The sequence below is a fragment of the Meleagris gallopavo genome, chromosome 4 (assembly GCF_905368555.1).
Source record: "Meleagris gallopavo chromosome 4, MGAL_WU_HG_1.1, whole genome shotgun sequence".
NCBI lineage: Eukaryota > Metazoa > Chordata > Aves > Galliformes > Phasianidae > Meleagris > Meleagris gallopavo.
In genome coordinates this window covers 3,748,019-3,768,288 of record NC_139407.1, presented here as the reverse complement: position 1 = coordinate 3,768,288, position 20,270 = coordinate 3,748,019, and the positions used below count along the sequence as shown (strand labels likewise).

Below are 20,270 nucleotides of genomic sequence, written 5' to 3'. Positions count from 1 at the left end.
AAAAAAAAAGCATACTAGAAGTAGAATGCTGATTACTTTGAACTCCATAATGACTCTATATGTAGTCAGGTAGAGTAATGCCCTCGTTAGAGGAGTAAATAGCGCAGCAGAGCATATAAGAAAAGAATTGCCAGAAGTAGTAAGTGGATTAATGAAGTTGGATAATGAAATCTGCAGGATCTACTTTAAGTATTGCTTTTGAAAATCATCTTTAAGTTCTAGGACATGAATTAAACAATAGTTATAGGAGTGGATATTTCTATGGGTTAACGCAGTCCTAGATAGGAAGAAATGGTATGCATTGCACTACACAGGAGGCCGTATGACTGAGTAGTTTATCTCTGTGAAATCAAGTCTTTTAACACTTTTTTTCATAATATTATTCAGCAGAACCTGAAAAAGTAGTATACTGCATTAAAAACCTTTAAATCCTCCATTACTTGTATGGTACAGTGCTCTCAAACTCAACAGACAAGAAGCCTTTTGGGAAGGAACAAGTCTTCAGAGATTGGCCTTGAGGAAAGAAGATAAAGGTAAACAGAGAAAGATAAGTAGACTCAAATACTACCACTGAAATTGCACACTCATTTCAAATATTTATAGTGAAACTGAAGTTGGATCCAGTGAATTAAACTGCAGTGCCAAATGTATAGACGTGAAACACCATCCAGGGTCCTCCCGAATCACCAGGAACTGGAGGATGCTGAACTACCAGCTCGTAGTACTTGGCTGAAGGGGCTGCTTAACCCATCTTTCCTACGTTCATAAGTTGCTACATTCCCTATTATGAGCCAAATCTCTGAATATTTTCACACCTGTTGGCTCCTCATAAGAATTACTGTTGCTGTTTCCTTTCCTGTTTCTTGTTACAAGTGACGTTTCGATAGGAATCTCCTCATCTAGATAGTGGTAGTTCATCAACCTCTGAAGCAGTATCAAATCCTGGTTAGTTTTCATCTCTGCCTGATGGTTCAGAGCCCCATCTGTCACCTGTTTAGCCATCTGGTTATGCAGTATCTTTTGGAAGCTCTTTGTGGTTCAGTACAATACAAGATTATCTGAAAGAAGGCAAGCATGTTTTTGTTGTGGTTAGGGTTACATATGGAGGAAGAAGTGAGTCCTATTTCTGCTTCTTTCTCTCAAAACCTGTTATTTTCTTTATCTAACATTTAGTTAATGAAACCACACAATTTCCTGCCAGAAAGTTTGGATGAGAGGAGGTTTGAAGGGTCCTATTAGTAAGTACTTAAAGATTGTAAGTGTTCCGTGGGTAATTTTGTTATTTAACTTTAAATAGGTGAGTAGAAAGAAATCTAAATCCTTTCATAGGATGCAGTCCTTAGTTTCTTTGCCTTGTATCAGTGCAGTAAATCTTGTCTGACATGTATGTTGAATTGTATTGACAGTGCATCTGAGGCAGAGATTGCTTGTAACTTTGGATGGTTAGATATCCTGTTTATCACCTATAATGGAAGATAAATGGAAGGACAAGAAATGCTGACAAAAGAAATGATGTAGTGTACTTTTGCTAATGTGATTTGCTCTTGGGTCTCTTGCAAATTTTGATCACGTTTGCAGAAATCAAGAGAAAGCTTACAGAAATCAAGAGAAAGCTTTGCCTAAACTGTTATGAAATTACACTGGTGTGGTGTAACATTTTGAAAACGTGTTTTTCTCTAGTCAGATAAAGGCAGCTGACTGTATAATATAATGGAAGGGCAGGAGTGACAGGGAAGAGGTATACAAATTGATTGCATTTGGTATGCAGAATTAATGTGCTTCATTCAGACTGTGTTTAAATGAAGAAGAAGACCGGTTTACATTTCGATCACTGTAAGATTTAATAGTGAAAAAAATGGAAATGAAATCAGGAACTAAAAAAAAACAAACAAAACAAAAAAAAAAAAAAAAAAAAAAAAGAAAAGAAAAAAACCAACAACCCAGTCTGCAAAATAAAAGCAGGAGAAACATGGCATGCTGTAGTTAGTAGGTTGATAGGTGAACATATTTAGTGATTTTATTTTTTTTTTTAGTGATAAACTATGCAGGAGCAGAGTTTGATATTTTTCCAGTTTCTTTAATAACGAATAATTTACTCATTTTCTGTGAGTTGTTCATAAAGTATTTCCTTTGCAGCATCAGGTTCAAACTATCTAAAAGCACCATAGGCACTATATAAGCTGGGGGAAAGGGAGAGCATTCTTTTTCTTGGACAGGAGAACAGATTGGGTTTTTGTATTTATCAAGTAGTAATAAGCAGTTCTGGGGAACCTTTTGCAAACCTGTGGAGTTTGTTCCTTTTGGTCCAAAGAAGATAGTCTAAGGGCACGTGGTAATTCATGCTGGTGAATCATCTGCACAGCTCTGATCAAAGCCAGGGATCCACTTGGCCCTACAGCTATCTTGCTTCCCCCTGACTAAGCTGTCTTCAGTGACAGTTAGGTATTGCTGTGAGATGTACTCACCAAACCAGGTAACAGTCTGTCATTGCATAATCGTTGTCAGTCCAGCCATGCTTGCCTGTGATGGGAAACATTTTGACTGATTTTTCAGTCTTTTCTCACCCAAAACAATATTTTTTAGAATAGACACATTTTTGAGAAAGTTTAGTAAAGCTCCCTGTGCTTCCTTGCTGTAGCAAAACCCTTTGTCTATATGCAATGGCCAAAAATCCTCGAACACTTTATTAGCTGCTTGGATGGCTTCTTAATTCTCTGATACAGAATCCACTGAAGGAGTTCTGCTGATGCAAAATTGCTGCAAACTCTTTTCCAGCTGCCAGTTATGCCATTCTTACATAGCTTGAAGCTCTAGCAGGGACGTGCTGATAGATTCTTATCCTTCATCAGCCCTCTTTGACAATAGTCTACGGAAATCAGCTGTGTAGATAATGCTGTAGAGGAGTGCTTGCCAAATAATTTCCATACTGCACGTAAGATTCCTGCAAAAATATATGCATTTTCTACAGCAGCACAGAAATTGGCCTATTTTCTTAATTACTAAAGTGTAAAGTGGATTAGTGAAAGACAGGTGAAGATAACTGCTGTTTTTCCAATGAGAGTAGAGATTAGCAGCTGTTCTCTTAAGTAATGTTGTCAACTTGCATGTGATGAAAAAGCTCTGGACGTGTTTAAATCTATTTGTGTCTCTTGTAATAAGCATCTCAGGTAATGAACAACCATGTAAGGTTACCTAGTATTTCTAGGTCCTAATTTTGGTTACTGTGATTTTGCCAAACTAAACCACTGTCAGGAAGAACTGAAAATTTTCCATCTGAGCCTCTTTGCCTAATATTTATTTTAGCTGACCTTTGAGACTAAGATTATATGAGAAGTGTTTGTCTGAATGAAAAAAAAACCCACAACTTACTTTGATGAGATGTGAAGGTCAATCATCTGAGATATTTCTTGCTTTATTTTTCTGTAAATGAACCTAAATCCAATTAGCATATGAATGTCTGCAGAGGGCTGCCATCTCCTTTCATACTCTTCTTTCTGTCTCCTAACTTTTGTAAGAAACAGGACCAGGGGAAAGAAGGGAAAATAGTTCACTGACATGGATTTAAAGACACTACCAAATTCTCAAGGTGCCTAACTTCTGATTTCTTAGTTTAGCAGCATCTTATGATTTGAATAAAAGAAATTTTCATATATGCACTACCAAAATGCCCTTCAGTGAGGGGATGATAGACTTAAATTACTAGCAACTCCTTTGGCGACGTCATTATGGTACAAAATTTAATGTCACACACAGTCAAGCACTGTATTGTCAGTGGAGTTTTCAGCATCATTTGGATGATTATTTGATTGGATTAGTTTGAACAAAAAGGAATGCTGAGAAAATATTTTAAATTGCTTCTTTTCAGTAAACTTTATTTTCTCATTTTCATCTCCCTCTAAAAAATTTCTAACTCGAACTGTTCTACGTTTCTGTTTAGGAATTGGGTTCTGTGTAGTGAACATACGGAAAATCTACAAACTTTTAGATGAATTATGCAAAATCCTTCACAAAAAAAAGAACAAATTTTGTTTTCAATAGACCATTTTGATTTTTTTGTTTGTTTGTTTGTTTGTTTTTGTTGAATCTTCTGGCTTTCTTTCTGCTAACTTAAGACATTATAAGTGAACCTGTTACTTCAGAGAATTTTTATCAGGTATGTAGAGTGTTGGCATAAATTTCTCCATTTTCTACATCTGTGCTGAAGTTGTAGAAGCAAGTCAGAGCTAGAAAATTACTGTCACATAAAAACTCAAGCAAAAGACTGTGCACTAGGAGAGTATTATCTACTAAAATTTCATAGTGAGCCTTCTTAAACGAAAACTAAGCACAACGTACGTGTGTCTGACTCAGGTGGTTGTCTAATAGCTCACATGTGCTGTGCTGTCATGTGTACCCATGATTTTTGGAGCCTGGCCTCAGCACAGCCATAGTCCTCATCTTTTTTCCCTAGACAGTGCAGGCAGGAATCTTAGAAGCGCTAAGCTGCCAAACCTGCAAAACAAAAATAACAGAAAAAAATTGCAGGCTGAGTAAAGGGATTCTAACACAAGGCTCTCAGTCAGACAGCTGTCTTCCTTCCCTCCATTCCACTGCCAGAGAGTCAAAAGCATTTCTGTATAATGAAGGCCATTTTTCTAGCTAAGGACTAGAAAGTTGAGGAAAGCTGAATGCACAAATCCTGTAGGTCTGTCTGAGCTATTAACCACAGCCAGTGCTGCCCTACAACTTGTGCAGAAATCTCCATCAGCTCACTTCTGAAGTATGTAAGCCAAAGTTACCCCCAGGTCTTTAAAGTCTCAGGGGTGGAAATTTTGAACAGTTGTGATGATGTAAAGATAGGTGACTAGAATGGAAGTCCTGTGCTTGCCACTTGCTTTAGCTACACTTCAGATGAGTCTGTGCTTCGTATCCCCATCTCAGTTTGTTCTGCACATTTTTCAAAACCACTGTTTATAATTTATTTCCTATGATCTGTGATAATTATGATACACATGGTAAGTAAATATAGCAAAGAGCAAAACCACAGGAAATAGTGCTCATTCTAAGCGAGATATTAAAAGTTAGTAAAAGTCTTCAAAAGAATTAAGCAGCTAGCCAACGATCTGTTTCAATCACTGTCAGCACCCAGCTATCTTCGAAGACTCTGCTTCTGAATTTGGGTAGCACAAGTTTCTTCTAAGCTAATTTCTTCTGGATAAACAAATAACGAAGTCCTAAATTGCACCAAAGAGCATTCAAGCTAATGAAAACCATGCCTTTGGTTATATTCTCTGGACTTTAATTCCATTTGAAGTTTATTTTTCTTCTCATTACATATTTCTTGGTTAGAAAGCTAGAAGAGATCATTAGATTATTTAGCTGGGACTTCTGTATATTGTACATGCTTAATGTCACCGTGTTATTTATATATTTAGCTTGTAACTTATATACAACAGAAGCACAAATAGAATGCATAATTCATATGCTGTTTTTTATATAACTATTTCTACTGAAGAATACTTTTATTCATTTCAAATTTGCATTGTCACTTTATCTGAAGATCCCAGTGGAGTTTTAGGATTGTATTTTAGCGTTTACAATAATTTAAAACAATTCTGGCAATAGTAGAAAAAACACTCTTGGGTACCTAGTTCAGTTGTATAATTTCTAAATAGTTTAAATGCTAAGCCTGTAAAATAAATTATGTATAGCTTGAATTTAAATGAACAAAGAATACTAGCTTTCCTTTGGGAAATAGCTTTAATTTAAAAAGAAAATGATGGGTTTTTGTGTAACTCTCAGCCGGGAATAGGAATTTGTTAGAGAAATGACTATTCCCTGTTTTGACAAATTTAGTTCTGCTGTAGGTTCTATCAGAAGACAGCATACGGCACGTTTCTGTTTAAGAACTAAGCCACTGCTGCAGTTAGCTTGCCTGAGACGAAGACAAGATTGCAAATGGAGTTCTTGTAAAGTGTCTGTCTCTAAACTAGAATGTGTCCAAGACACAAGTGGCAGGTCTTTTCCTCTCCTTCTGCTCCCATGTGTAGAAGATGCTTATGGGCACCAAGTCAGACACTGAAAATCTCACTTTTATGTGCGGTGTTTCCAGAGCTTCATTTTCTTCTTAGCTTTTTTCTCTCCTGCTACATATCTAGCAAAGCAAGCTTTGTTCTGCATTCTCTTGATTGTAGATTTGTTTTGTCCTGGCTTTAGGCTATGCCATGAAAGAACAGTGAAGCTGATGTTCTTGATCCATAAAGCTTTCCTTTAGACTTAGAGCTCTCATCCTCATGCTTGGAGATGTGGCAGCCTGTGTATGCTGTGCACAGTCCTTCATGGGATCTTTGCTGGAGGCCTGCTCCTGTGGGTGAGCCAATTACCCTGCCTCCTATGCCCAGCTCTGGGAAGGCTTATTCCCTCTACAGGGCTCTCCTCAGCCCTTTTTCTACACCAGGAGCAATATGGCCACCCTTCCACAGCTGTTCCTCAGACCAGACTTGCTCAGATTTGTGCATGTATCTGAGCCTGCCTTTCCTAAGGGCTAGGCTGAAAGTTCTGTTTGCGTGACACAAGGATCCGTGCTGTTGCTATTACTTCCCTATTTTGAAGTAACAGTTTTCAGACTTCCCCCTCCTCTACCCCTCATTCTGTGCCAGTCTGACTCTTCAGACATTCATTAAGCCTTGGGAGTTTCGTTGTGTTTTATCTGAGATGTAGATGGAAGTTACTCTTCCCTGAGGTAGACCCTCCTTCCCTTCAGGTGTTTGATTAGGCCTCATGCTTACTGCAGAGCTTGCTCTGCCCTCACAGGGATGCTTGCAGATAAAGCTGACATCGTTTTCAACGAGTGACTGTTCTGCTGTGATCAGGAGTCTGTCTGGAATAGAGGAAGATCATCCAGACGTTTGGACATATGTCACAGGAAAAAAGCATCAGATTGCAACGTTATGACACTTAGTGTATGTGAAACTGCCATGTGAAAAGCTCTGTATCCCATTACAAGGTCATGACACTTCTGAGACCAGAGTCTGTCCTAGGGTCTGCTTGCAGCTCTAGTTTTTGTTTTCCCAGATAATGAAGGTATCTACTTCAGAGGGATGGTGAAGAGTGGAAAAGAGAAAGGATCATGACTTCCTAATACCTGCCTCCTAGAAAGTACATGGATGTGTGTACACGTGCTGTACACGTTGCTCCAGAGAGAACTCAGAACTGTTCTTTAATTCTTTTAACTGTGTAACTGTTAATATGCATCCCAGAAACTTGCTGCACTTTTCATACTGGATATTCTCAGTTTTGCATTAGATTATGCTGACTTTGGGTGTTTTCTTTCATTAATTACAGACCAAGAGCTACTCAACTCTAACTGTAAGAAAGAGCACAGATATTTGTCTTAAAGGTTTTGCCATGCATAAACAGGAAGACAGTGTTATTCCTATTGATTCATCTTCAGCTCACATAGCAAATTCGAAGGGAAATAGCTAAATGAAGAGAAATTACTAAGTGACAGAAGGGAACAAGGAGTATGGTCACAGGCCTTAATCTGAAAGGTTGTACACCTTGTGTCTTATAAATGCCAAGTCTGAAAATGAGAGTAAACCAGTGCCTTTGCTATGCTGATTGGAAAGTTTCCTCACTAGCTCTTGCTGTCTTCCTTGTCAGGATCTGTCACTGTGAGGGAGATGATGAAAGTCCCCTCATCACGCCGTGTCGCTGTACAGGGACCTTGCGCTTTGTACACCAGGCCTGCCTGCACCAGTGGATTAAGAGCTCGGACACACGCTGCTGTGAACTCTGCAAGTACGACTTTATAATGGAGACCAAGCTCAAACCTCTTCGGAAGGTATGGTGCCTTTGAAGTTAATTACACTGTAGTGCCAGCTGGTTGGAATGGCTGCACAAAGTACCGGCACATTTAAAGAAATGTCCAAAATGTCTTTATATTCACTGTTATTAAATCAGTCCCAGAGATTTTTGTTGTTGTTGTTGGCATATAAATTTATTATTTTACAAAATGAATAAAGACTCTCTTTCCACATGCACGCAATATAAATGTGCAAATAATAGTTTTTTGCATTTAGAATATTTATCTTCTGCGTTTTGCTATAGTTTGATCTGCCTATTCTTAAGCCAGAAAGAAATCTTGCTTATCATGTTTTACTCCTGAATTAAACAGCTCTCTTCAGCCATTAGTTCTTACATTGAGTGCATAACTCCTGCTTGAGAATTATGCTTATACTAACGTGGAGATGGCAGTTAAGAAATAACAGTCAGTCAATTTAGCTGCATCTGTTCTAACCTGTGGGCAAATTAATCACTTGTACGTTAAGTTTAGTTAATGGCCCCTAAACTACAGGGCAGTCTTGCATCTCGAAAGTCAAATCTGTGTTATCTGTACACATCTACTTTCCAGGATAAATCAACTTAATGGTACAAGAGTTGTCAGTGTAGAGAAAGTGAAAGGTTTGATAAGCATGTGCGGCTTTTGTTCTCTTTGGAGTGAATTTCTCCTGTAGGTTTTCTATAAAAATGCTTTCATCCATTTTAGATTTTGCCACATCTTTGAAGTCTCAGTCAATCTATTACATGGCAGCTTTTGACTTAAATTTCAGTGTGAGATGCCTTAAAAAACATATAGATGCTATTTGCTTATAGCTAGCATATGCATATGTGGTGGTGGTTTGAAGGCAGAAGACGTTCTGTCATGTCAGCCTTGCATTGGTAGTACTCAAGAGAAAGTAAAGCTAATAAAATTCCTGCTCATTTTTCATCCAGAGATATTGTCCATTAAGTCCCTGATAATAACTGTTGGAGAGAGTGCTGGAGCTGATTCGATGAGCAAAGCCTGTGATAGGAAGGAATGCAGATCTGCAGTGCTTGGCAGATCTTGCCAGGTAAACTGGCAATTGAAACAGATGTAAATCAAAAGATGATGGCTTAAAACGTAATTACATTGACTCAATTTTTATAATAGCAGATAAATTTTAGATAATGTGACGGGAAGGAGATAATGATATAAAATCCCCTGCCTGCAGCATACTTTTTTTGCAGCTAGCAGTGTTTTAAGCATTAGATAATTAGTGTCCTGAAAATCAGAAAGTAAGATGTATAGCATCCTACATGAAAAGGAGAGAGAAATGTGCATAACTGTTGATATCACAAGTGCCGCTGATATCAAAAGTAGTCACTTCCAACTGTGTGTGTTATCATTGCCACTCACCCCCATTTTCATTTTTATTTTTTTTGCATGTGACTAAATTAGTGCAATACTGGCTGATTTAAAATGTCAATCCCATTCCTACAAGTCTGTATTTTCTTAATTGAATGATTAGCACATTGTTAATCTCTTCAGCCACATCTCTTACTGGTTCTCAGGTATGGTTTTGATTTCCAGAGTAGCAAAAATGAGCCTCTTCTTTCAGAGAGAATATTTTTGTTTTGGCTCAAGACAGTACTGTAGTTTATCTCACCTGACAGTAAAAGGATGGCAAAATACTTCCTTCAAATGCATTGCTAAAAAATATTTTTCAATCTGATATGGAACCAGCATCTAATTGCAGAGCCTGGCTTATAACTGGGATTTGGAAACTTTTTCACTGTTCAAAGTTAAAATTGATTATGTTATTTACATTTATCGCTTTCCAAGCATGACAGTTTTCATGTGTTAAACTAAATGTATGATCCTTAGTAAGTGTGTGCACTATCATCACCATCTTTCACAGATTTATGGAATGCTATCCAGTTTATGAGAGGCTGTTTGATAAAGGATGCATTTTGACAGCTATAGCAAAAAAAAAACAGGATAAGGGGGAAAAGAGTTTTTGTAAGATTTACCATAAAAGCAGAGCTGCCTGGTAGATGTTCCAACAGAACATCTTTTTTAAAAATCATTAAAGCTCTGTTTTGTTAGAAGCTTTATATTTTGCAAAAAGAAGAAAATCCTGGCGAAACAGCATGAAGTTTCTTGCTCATTCATCATGCAAGCTCTTTTGGAGCCTGGGAGTCCAGAATGCCATCTGTGGGGCATTCCCAATACTGCCTGAAGACTGCCAGAGATGACAAAGCTGTGGGACAGGCAGCTCATAAAGCTGAAGCTCTCCACAAACTTTATTGGAGGACCTGAAAATCACTAAGGTGACTCTAGGACTTCCAGGCTTTCCTGAGAGCCGTAGGTTTTGCTAAGACTTGGCTTTGTACTTTGAGACATTCTGAAAAGACGTTTCATTTCAGTGTTTCTCTGACAGAAGACCACAGGTATAGTTCCGAAAGGAGACTGCTTATTCAGTTCCCTAAGTAACTCATTTTATTTGGGGGGAAAAAAAAAAAAAAAGAAATAAGTTTGCCCTAAATTGAAACTTTCTGGCCAGCTCGAGAAGAAGCTTTTTGCATGGCCAACAGACCTGTGTTTGAGGTGACATTTTACTAAGGGTCATGTTTCCCAACCAATTTTGATTTTCAATTCCTACCTTACTTACAGTGTGAGACTGTGGAGTTAGGTTCTTGATTGTACATTGCTTCATTCTGATGCATTTCATCACAGCATCATAGAATGGCTTAGGTTGGAAGGGACCTCAAGGATCACGAATCTCCAACCCCCTGCCACATGCAGGGCCACCAACCTCCACATTTCATAGCAGCCCAGGCTGCCCAGGGCCCCATCCAACCTGGCCTTGAACACCTCCAGGGATGGACGGGGCGTCCACAGCCTCTCTGGGCAGCTGTTCCAGCACCTCACCACTCTCTGTGAAGAACTTCCCCCTGACATCCAACCTCAATCTTCCCTCCTCGAGCTTCATCATAATACTTCTGCAGTGCTCCAAATACTGATCTGCTTAAAGGAAAACTCACAGGCCACAGAACGAAATTCCAGATACTTACACCTTTTGGTAATATCACAAAAGCAGGACTTAACTATAATACAAAACTGTTTCAAATCAACCGGTGAATTACCATCTTTATTCATGCACCCTCAACATTTTGTAACCATTTATTTAAATCAAAGTCTCGAGCTTTATAGCAAAATCCTTTATGAATATCAAGCCATATGGCTGCTAGCACCCAAAGGCGACAGTGAGCACTGTATTAGGTTAATATAATTCAATATACCTCCATTAAAATCAACACCCTTGTCCCTATATGGACTAGTAATCTAATTACAGAGTCCCTGAAAGTATCAGACGTCAAATACGACTTAGGTTAATCATTTTACTGAATTTTTGCATCGATGTAATCTTTTTAAGTAATGATCAACAGGCAGTACATGTGTCACATATATTTTGGGAGGTCTAATTACTTGTCTAAATATAAATTTAGAGATGAAGTACTAAGCATTGCTTATTGTGCCTGTTTTTATTTCTCCTGGTCTCGATTGTGACTATCTGTGGCTGTATAAATAATATGGTTGCTGTACTTTTTAGAATTTGCAGTGCATAGTGCAGAAATTCTTGTCTATAATAACCTTATTTATCAAGCAGGAATTACAAAGTGACAATAAGCTTGTGTCAGTTTCTTATTGAGCTTCCTCAGGTAATAGCTTCATCCTGAGCAAATCACTTTTTCATTAAAAAGGATGAGATCCTGATAAAGTAGCACCTGCTTTTTATATCTCTTCAATTTGGTATTCAAAGCAGAGTAGAAACAGGAACTGCTTCAAAATATTTGAGTATGAAATGGATTAAAGCACTTAAAATGCAGAAACACCTTCATATGGAGATTTCTCCACCATGTCTTGCTATTCTTCAGAATATTTTTCATATTTAAATTTGGCAGTCTGCTTAAGACTTCTGCTATCTGATCTTTTCCTTTGATGGCTTATCCCAACAGATTATTCTGGGGTGTCAGATATGTCTGTTTTCTCTCCTGATTTTATTTTCCCTTTGAAGTGGTTTACAAATAGTGCCTTACTTTTGTGTAGCATAAGTTATATGCCATTGCTGCCTTGTAGTAACTGCTGATCATTAAGAAAACAAGTCATTATTTTTGCTTAGGGAAGCACTACATACTAGTTAATGTACATTGTGTTTCTGATTTGGAAAGGCATCTGAACTTGCCTCTTTGAAAAAGAGGATTGGAAGTGTACTTTTAGAATTAAATGATAAGATTCTGTTAAATTAAACAGAAGAAAAAACAGTCTAAGTCTACTGATAATGCAAGAAACTTATTTTGAACACATGTGTTCCAGGCTGGATGTAGCTCTGGGCAGCCTGATCTCGTGGTTGGTGACCCTGCCCATGGCATGGGGGTTGAAAGTAGATGATCTTTGAGGTCCTTTTCAGTCCAAGCCATTGTATGGTTCTATGTGTCTTCTAAGTATTTACTCCCCTTGTATTCTGTATTTTTATTTTGTTTTATTGTGTGTTGATAAATAGCACTTCTGTATCTGAGAAAAGATGCATTTCTGTGGGTCTTGCCCCCTGAACTCTGTAGAACTTCTCGTGCCCCCACTGCTGTCATTAGAAGAGAAGGAAGGAATGCTCTTTCTCTCCTTGGTACCATTTATTTTAATAATCAGCAGCTTGTAATACGAGTGATCAAGATTCCATGCCAGCTCTGATTGCCTTACAGCATTCAAGAGTTTAAGTCTCAGTTGCAGATATTTGCTTCAGTGCTGCCCAGAGCAGGGTATTTAAGTCCTGGAGAGAAGTCATGTGACGGACTGACTGAAATTTCACAGTGCATATGGAAAACCCCAGGTCAGTTGTATCAGCCCCTGGATTAGTGGTCAGCCAGTTAAATCACCTTGATAAGGAAGATGTCAGCTGATGGGTATGGCAGTGATTTACCTGTTGGATCAAAAGCAAATACTTTGTTTTAACATAAGAGGTGAGAGAGATTCTGGTTGTCCCAAGGCCATCGGATCAGGAGAAGGACCTGTGTAACCAATTAGGGTTTGAGCCAACAGGCAATGTGTGGTGCAGGGTAATGCTCAAATTTAAAAATCAGTAAATCTGAAGGCTCCTTAATAAAAGCTTGATTACCTATGGAAGCAGCAGAAGAAAATCAGAATTGTGCTCTGAGTGCTGAGGTGGACAAAAGGAAAGTCCCAGTGTCCTGTTTCTCACCCAGACATGATGTGCGGGGCCACATCTGCTTCTGTTCCCTCTGTCTAAGTTAAGAGAGTACAGGGTGCCTTTTTTACAAAACAATTGTCACCAACACTACTCTAAATCTAGTTTGTAGAGCTCTTAGCTAGTGTTAGCTGATTGAGCTCCCTTCCAGGTGCTCAGTGCAATCCCATATAAAGAGTAAATCTTAAGAAATATGTCTGCCTGCAGGGACTCATTCAGAACTGTGTGGATAAATCTTTATTTGAAGAAATCTGGTGGCATGTGTGATAAATTCAGGGAGGGCAAAATGTGTTAAGGGAATTTCTTTTTGGTTAAAAACTTGGAGAGTTTGTATTTACGCTTTTTAGTTAGGAATATGCTGCTGACTGCTGGAAGGGAAGTAGCCTGCAGGGACGTCGTTGTGAAATCAAGCCTGGTCACCATTAGAAACCTCTCCTGCCCCCAGAGCAGACCCTCAGAGCCAGACGTGACCTGCAGTCTCCTAGGAACAAATGAAACTTGGAGCAGTCATTACCGTATAGCAAGTTGTTTACTTCTTACTGCCCTCAGCCTCTGAAGTACGTACCAGCTGGCTTTGTCATCACTTTCCTAATAAGGCTTATGATAAGAAGTGATAGCTAATATTGCATAGGTCAGGTAGCGTTGACTTGCCGTGGGATTAGTTGGCTTTTAACTCAATTTGGTGAATGCTTTGCAATCATTAACATAGCAGAAGATCCCACATTTCCTTTTGATTTCTGGTATAGCTGCACAGCGTCGTCAAGGCAACCTGCTTCAGTGTTTTCTTTCTCGGAGTAAACCATCTCAAAACATTGCTAGCCTCAAATAATTTCTTGTAATATGCAGGGTCAGATACTTCACCAATATGCACAAAGGCACAGAGCTATTACTTTCTTACTGGCTATCACGTCACTGTAGTGAATAACTGTGCTCGGGGGAAAAGTGGATATTAAAGCTTTGAAAGTTAAAATAATTCTGTGGAATTGATATCCCACTTTGGTGCTTTGAGGAGGCAAAGAACTACTTTGTTCAGACAACTGTATGTGTAATATTTGAGAGAGTAATAGAGCATTGCTGCTAATTTATCAGTCCATGTATAACATGCTGTAGTTCCTAGTGTTGTGTACCGTGCCATAAGAAGAGTAATGTATCTTACCATGTGCTTGCGATGGTAGAATTTGGGTAGGCTTGCATCTCTTTATTTATTTCCCTTACATTCAGCACAGCTTTTATTTACACAGCTGTTCCAGATCCCAAAGGCAGGAGATGCTGACTTGTGCCTCATGCTTTGAAACCATCATGGCATACCCTTGGCTTGCAAAAAGGCACTTTGCTGGGATGCCGGCCAACAAAAAAATCTTACACCAGAGAATGAAATGAAAACTGTTTTCTTCTTTAATTAAACTGCTCGTATCTAAGTTTGCTACTTCTGCTGCTCAGTAGCATTTACAAATGCAAAGAGAATTCAGGAGATTGTCCCACTCTAGCTATTACTGTTGTTATCCACTTTTGCACACAGACACGAACATGAGCTCTGGGAGGCACAAGTTCTTCTGTGCTTTCTGAAGCTGCAATAGTTTTGGCCTGAGCTCTTTTAGAAATTCAACTTGCATCAGAAGATTTCACGTCTATTTCACGTAGAGGATTCTACTCTACCCTGCAGTTCACATCAGTTTCTGAGTTATTTTCTAAGTAATTGGAGTCCTTCTTTTTCTTTTTAAATTTCATTCATTTCAGTGTTTCATTGCTCATAACGGAGGAGGGTTGGATTAGGTCTGGCACTGTCAGTCCCTTAATACTGGCTTTACATTAAAGAAAAGGAAAATGGCACAGAGTCCTTACACATAATGTATAGATAGTAATATGAAGTTTAAATAACAGAATGATCCCAGGCGTTGACTTAAACAGCCACTGCTATTCATGCCCTAATGGGAGCAGGATACTATTCATGATCTGGTGACTGTGTCTGCTAGTCTCTCACTTAAGTAACACACCCAATTTTACAGTGGTTGTTTGCATCAAATTGATTTTGTGTGAGAACTGACGATGTGAGTATGATCTGAACTGAGTTTTAGTTCACAAGCTGATGCTTGCTTACTGCATGCTAAAAATGGATTCTCTTGAGTGTAGCAATTGTATGTATGGTACATGATCAAAATTCTGATCATTTGGGAAAATTGTCATAGTTTATTCCCCAAACTTATGATTTTTACTGTTAATTGAATTTTATTCCTGTGGCATTTTATTAAAATTACTTGAAATAAGAGCCTTCTCCTCCAGGAGTGTAAATCTTTTATCATCTGTTCTAGTTTGTATGTGACAAAATTGGAATGTAGGGTGTCTGTTGGAGTTCTTTCACATTGAATAGGTTTCCTCAGCTCAGCATGCCAGAGCACTGGGCTGTAGTTTTATGTTAATTACTGTAGCTTTTCCTCAGCACGAATTTCCTGTATTTCATTTTTATTTAATTGGATCAAAAGAGTGTGTCCTGTGGGAACACTAAAGTAGAGAAAGTAACTGTAGTTATTCATTTGGAAATCAGCAGTATTCGGATCAATATTTACAGATTATGGAGCATGTCAGCTCCTTTTTTTAATCTTGGGAAGTAGCATATCAGCCATATGTGTATGTAGCATATACCAAGTTACAAAAACAAGGTACATCTAGATGTATTTAAACAAAAATATATGTAACAATGCTTGGGTTTTGGTACTCAGGGGTATAGAAGGCATATTTTTGTAATGGTTCAGACTGATTTAGTCAAAGAAAGAGGTTAAGTTGCATGTTACTTGCAATGTAGGTCAGTTGCTCTCAACTTTGGGAAATGACAATGATATAACATGCTTAAAACAACAAGAAGAAAAAACACCACCTCATTGTTCAGGACCACTTGTGCTATTAATGGTAGGAGAGGAGAGGGAGAATTGTGAAAAGTTTATTTGATCTAAATGAGAGAAGGGCAGAAACTGAGATGTACAACTGAGTTGTACTCCTCAAAAGACTCTTTCGTATGCAAACTCACCTCTGTGCCCTTCCCTCCCCTGCTTACTGCTATATTTCTCTCTCTCCATCTTACGACATGTGATGCTGAAGGGTCTGTAGAGCTTTAATACATGGTTCTGTAGCTCAAGTCACATGTAAGTTCTCCTGGCAAATGACTGTAGGCTTTTATTCTGTAAGATACAAATTAGAACTCCAATGAATTTTTACATACCAGTAAGAGTGCTTAAATTATGAGAATCGAGGGCATGATTGCAAACAAAAAAGGCCAAGCACTTGTTGTACAAAGCAGTAACGTGAATTTTGATGCTTGCACTAAGAGAAGGCAAACAAGTGAAAATATTTTCTAGGTGGACTATTCTATTGTAACTTCTGGAGAAGACATTGTGCACCGTTTACAATTACAGCTAAAGAAAAAGTGCATTGATTTAGCTTTTCAGTTGTCACCAGTTTCATTTCATCAGCTCTGATTTTGAAATGCACGTTTCAAGATATTTCTCAGCAGGCTAGACAATTAGATACCGAGGAAATTAAGCAGTGTAATGAATGTTGAATAGAAAGTGATTCAGGTAAAGACATCTCATTAACAAACTTAAGGTCATAAATTATAAGTGTATGCCTAAGGAAACACAATGAAGATTCATTCTTCTGGGAATTTTGTACTAATTGGAAAAGACTGAAGAAAGTGCAGAGGCGTACGATAGCATCTGATGGGATGTTGACCTTCGGCACGTTGCCATCCACCTCTCTCTAATTCCTCTTCTTTCCCTCTTTCTCTCTTGCTCTGTTAGCTTTCTCTTGCTTTTTTAAGACCCAAATACACTCAGATATGTGAAGACAGCCCATGTTATTTGGTATTCAGAGACAGAGACCCTAGCGTGAGCTGCTGAGAGGTGGTTTGCTTTGGCTGCTCTACTGGAAGAAGGACTGGGGGCTGCTTTGGCCACATCACGTGGCGTTTTGAGTCCAGCGCTGGACATATCACAGCTGTTCTTCAGTCACCCATAGAGCACATACCACAAAATGCAGTACCCTCGACCGCTTTGGCTGGAAAATGTAATCTCATTTTAAATGGCCTCGAAGCAAAATTATAATCGAAAAATTAATTAATATGCTTTTTAGCATGGTAGTTGTGTTGATTTTTATTTTGGTCTAAGTTAGTTCAAGTTTTTGTTTTTTTTTTTTGAGGCCTGGACTGTGATTGCAGTACTTACACTATGGAATGATAGTGGAAGGAACAGAAGCAATTTTGAAATAAAAGCTTATGATAGTAACAGAGGCTGGTCATGTAGACTTCTATTAAAGAAAGAAAGTTATGTTGTTTCAGCATTCAGGGGAGCCCTGGAAAGTAAACACTTCAGATAATACATTTACATTCTATATAATAATGTAAATTACTTCCTTGTGGATAGGAGCTAGGAAGAATCTTGCAATATGGAGAGTTTGTGGTATAAGTATTTGCCATGGGATTTCTTACACATTTCTCTGAAGTATCTGGTATTCTGCCAGAGACAGAATATGTATGATAAGACATAAGATCTGGCAACTCCTATATTGCCAAAATGTGGTATTTCTTTATCTAGTTTGTGTTGGAATGATTGGGATGCAGGTATTGAAGTTCTTCTGCTAGGTAGATGACAAGTATTCTCAATGGTACTTCCAGATTGCAAAAATAGCTCCTTCATTTTAGAAATGATCTTTTCAAATTGCTTAATATCCCTACTTTGCACTTTTTAAGGGTCTGCTAATTGACGATGTACACAGTCAAAGACCCCATAAGTTTGTGAAGTGTGCTCAACTGATTATGTCACTCAAGTCCAGCCCTTTTAGCTGTTGCATTGAAAAGAAATACAGGGATGTCTTCATTATGGTAAAGCTGAGTTACTAGTCCTATGCAGGTGACAATCTCAGAGTATGTATCCAAGTGAGATTTTTCATTAAGTAGCTCTTGCAGTAGTGTAGCCATGCTTATCACATGTAAAAGGGAATTAAGGTGTTTGTCTTTAGAGATGCACCTGAGGTTTAAACTTTTAAAACAGTTGTTTAAAACACAACACAGGCATTAATTTGCATTCCAGCTGGCTTTGTGTAGTGTCACATGGGGGACAGAAATAGATGTTATGTAAACTTGAGGCACACTTGCCAGAGGAGGATTTGTAGCAGTTAATCTAATGAGCTAACTAGGTCAAGGTAGGGCTGTGCATGGATATGGCCATACAGTACACCAGATGACATTGGGTGGGAGGGTTAAAATTTTTCTTTATGTTATTTTTGTGCTTAGTGGCAGGGTTCTTACTCTGGTTCTTTCAAGAGTTTCTTCTTTGGGATGCATCTTTTGACAAAAGGCAGTCACAAACGTTTTCTGTGTCTTAGTGAACTCACTGAGTTCTTTCTCTCTGAATGCACTCTGGAAATGTTTGGGGAACAGAACAAGGAGGTTTCATGGCCCATTCCTTTCAGTTTTAGCCAGGAGACTTGCATGACAGGTGCTCCACTTGGAACACGATGCAGCGAGGCATACTTGTTCCTTCTTTAAGATGCATTCCCTCGGGTACAGACTGTAACCACATGCTGTTTAAATAGCACAGTGTGCTCCAAAATGCTTTTCCTTAAATTACAAGGATTAAAGTCTCATCTCTGATCGATACTTCAGATCTACGTGAGGCTGCCTCGTTCCTCTGATGTGGGGAACCCCGTTGTCTTTCATTACTGTTATTTCTTCCTCCTCCACCCACTGCACAAATCCCATTCCTGCAAACTACTGTTGGGCTGCTTTCCTCCAGCTGTTGTTTGATAGTAGTGAGCCTGAGCCAATTAGGACTGCAACAGGCCACCAAAGAACCCTCCCCTCCCCACAGACAATAAATAACTCTAAGCTGCATGTTCACACTGCTGACATATCTTCCCTGCTCAGCTCACCGCTCTGTACGCTGCTCCAGATTCTGGGAGCTTTTTTAAAAACACAGCCTGGATCCTTCAGGCCTATATCTAGACAAGAGAGGTGCTTTTCTGAGTACCCCTAACCTGTGTGCAAAATGCAGTTTCTATGACAGCCCCTAACAAAATTAGCCTACATTTTGCAGGATTATTTCAAGATTGAGGTTGGTTCAAAGACTTTCTTTAGAAAATGTTGCATGACTTCAGCTGTGACAACAGAAGGAAATCTGTTTGCATTATATCCATTGTCATTTCTTTGCTAAATAATGGCTGTAGAGAAATATGTCAGAACAGCAAAAATATTTGATATTAAGAATGCCATGGCTGCTCCAGATTTCCCTATGAAGCCTCCTTACATGTAATTTATAAATAAGGTTCCTGCAAATACCTGAGAGTCAAAAGTCCAGGCACTCATTCTGGCTAAGCAGCTCATTAACTTCACATCCAGTTTGGCATCTTTGGTCGTGAGCCTCTGCAGGAAAAAAAGACCTTTTGTTTTAAAACATGAATCTGCAAACCTGGAGTAGATTGAGAATTGCTCCAGGAAGTCTGTACAGACAAAATTTGGTGCCCAACGTGACGGATTGTTACCCCTAGCAGGAGCTGACACGAGGACACAGAATTGTAAATCTGCAGTCTGACAGCGGGCAAAGGAATACAGGCAGCAAAGCTTGCAGAGGGAAGTTCTGTGGAACAGGAACAGCGTTGTGTGAACGGTGCAAAGCTGTTGTTTCTGCATTGGGGGCATCCTGACACTGCTTTGTGGAAAGCTCCGTGTGCAGGAGAGAACTAAAACTGTGGATGTGCTTCTGTCTGTAAGTAGAAAGGCTGTGCTGGTATTTTTGGGATACGAAGCAGCATCTTCAGATCCTCGGGCAATCATTTTTTAAAGGATATTAAAAAATATCCCAGTTTATTTGTTGCGTATTGATTAACGGAGGTTTTATTAATGTCAGGTGGGGTGGCAAATTGGGTCCTTCAAAACAAACATCAGGGATTTTCTCAGGCTGTGTGACAGGAAGGGGAAGTGGTTGACAGAGCCTGATTTAGATGTTCCTTGGGTACGAGGCTGTTCACATCTTTTCTCTCTCTCTCGCTCTCCCCCAGAGGGGTCATTTTTAAATTGCAAGAGTTAGGAAGCCAAGCAACTGTTTCCTTTGAGTTTCTAGGTAAGATGGTTGATAAGAAGCAAAACACAACGTAGAAATCTATAGCAGGGCACAAGCTTGCTACAGACTTCTTGACAGTGAAGCACAGAACTCGGGCTCGATTGCATGGCGTGTCTTA

At 38.9% G+C, this 20,270-nt stretch overlaps 1 protein-coding gene across 2 annotated transcripts in view; it reads left to right on the top strand.

The window, feature by feature from the left end:
* MARCHF1 (membrane associated ring-CH-type finger 1) overlaps window positions 1–20,270 on the top strand; it is a 312,318-nt gene that overhangs the window by 280,004 nt on the left and 12,044 nt on the right. For both annotated transcript variants that reach the window (XM_031553004.2, XM_031553002.2), the window contains one exon: window positions 7,642–7,822. In XM_031553004.2, coding sequence (XP_031408864.1) covers window positions 7,642–7,822 — 181 coding nt within the window. The remainder of the gene's footprint in view (window positions 1–7,641; window positions 7,823–20,270) is intronic.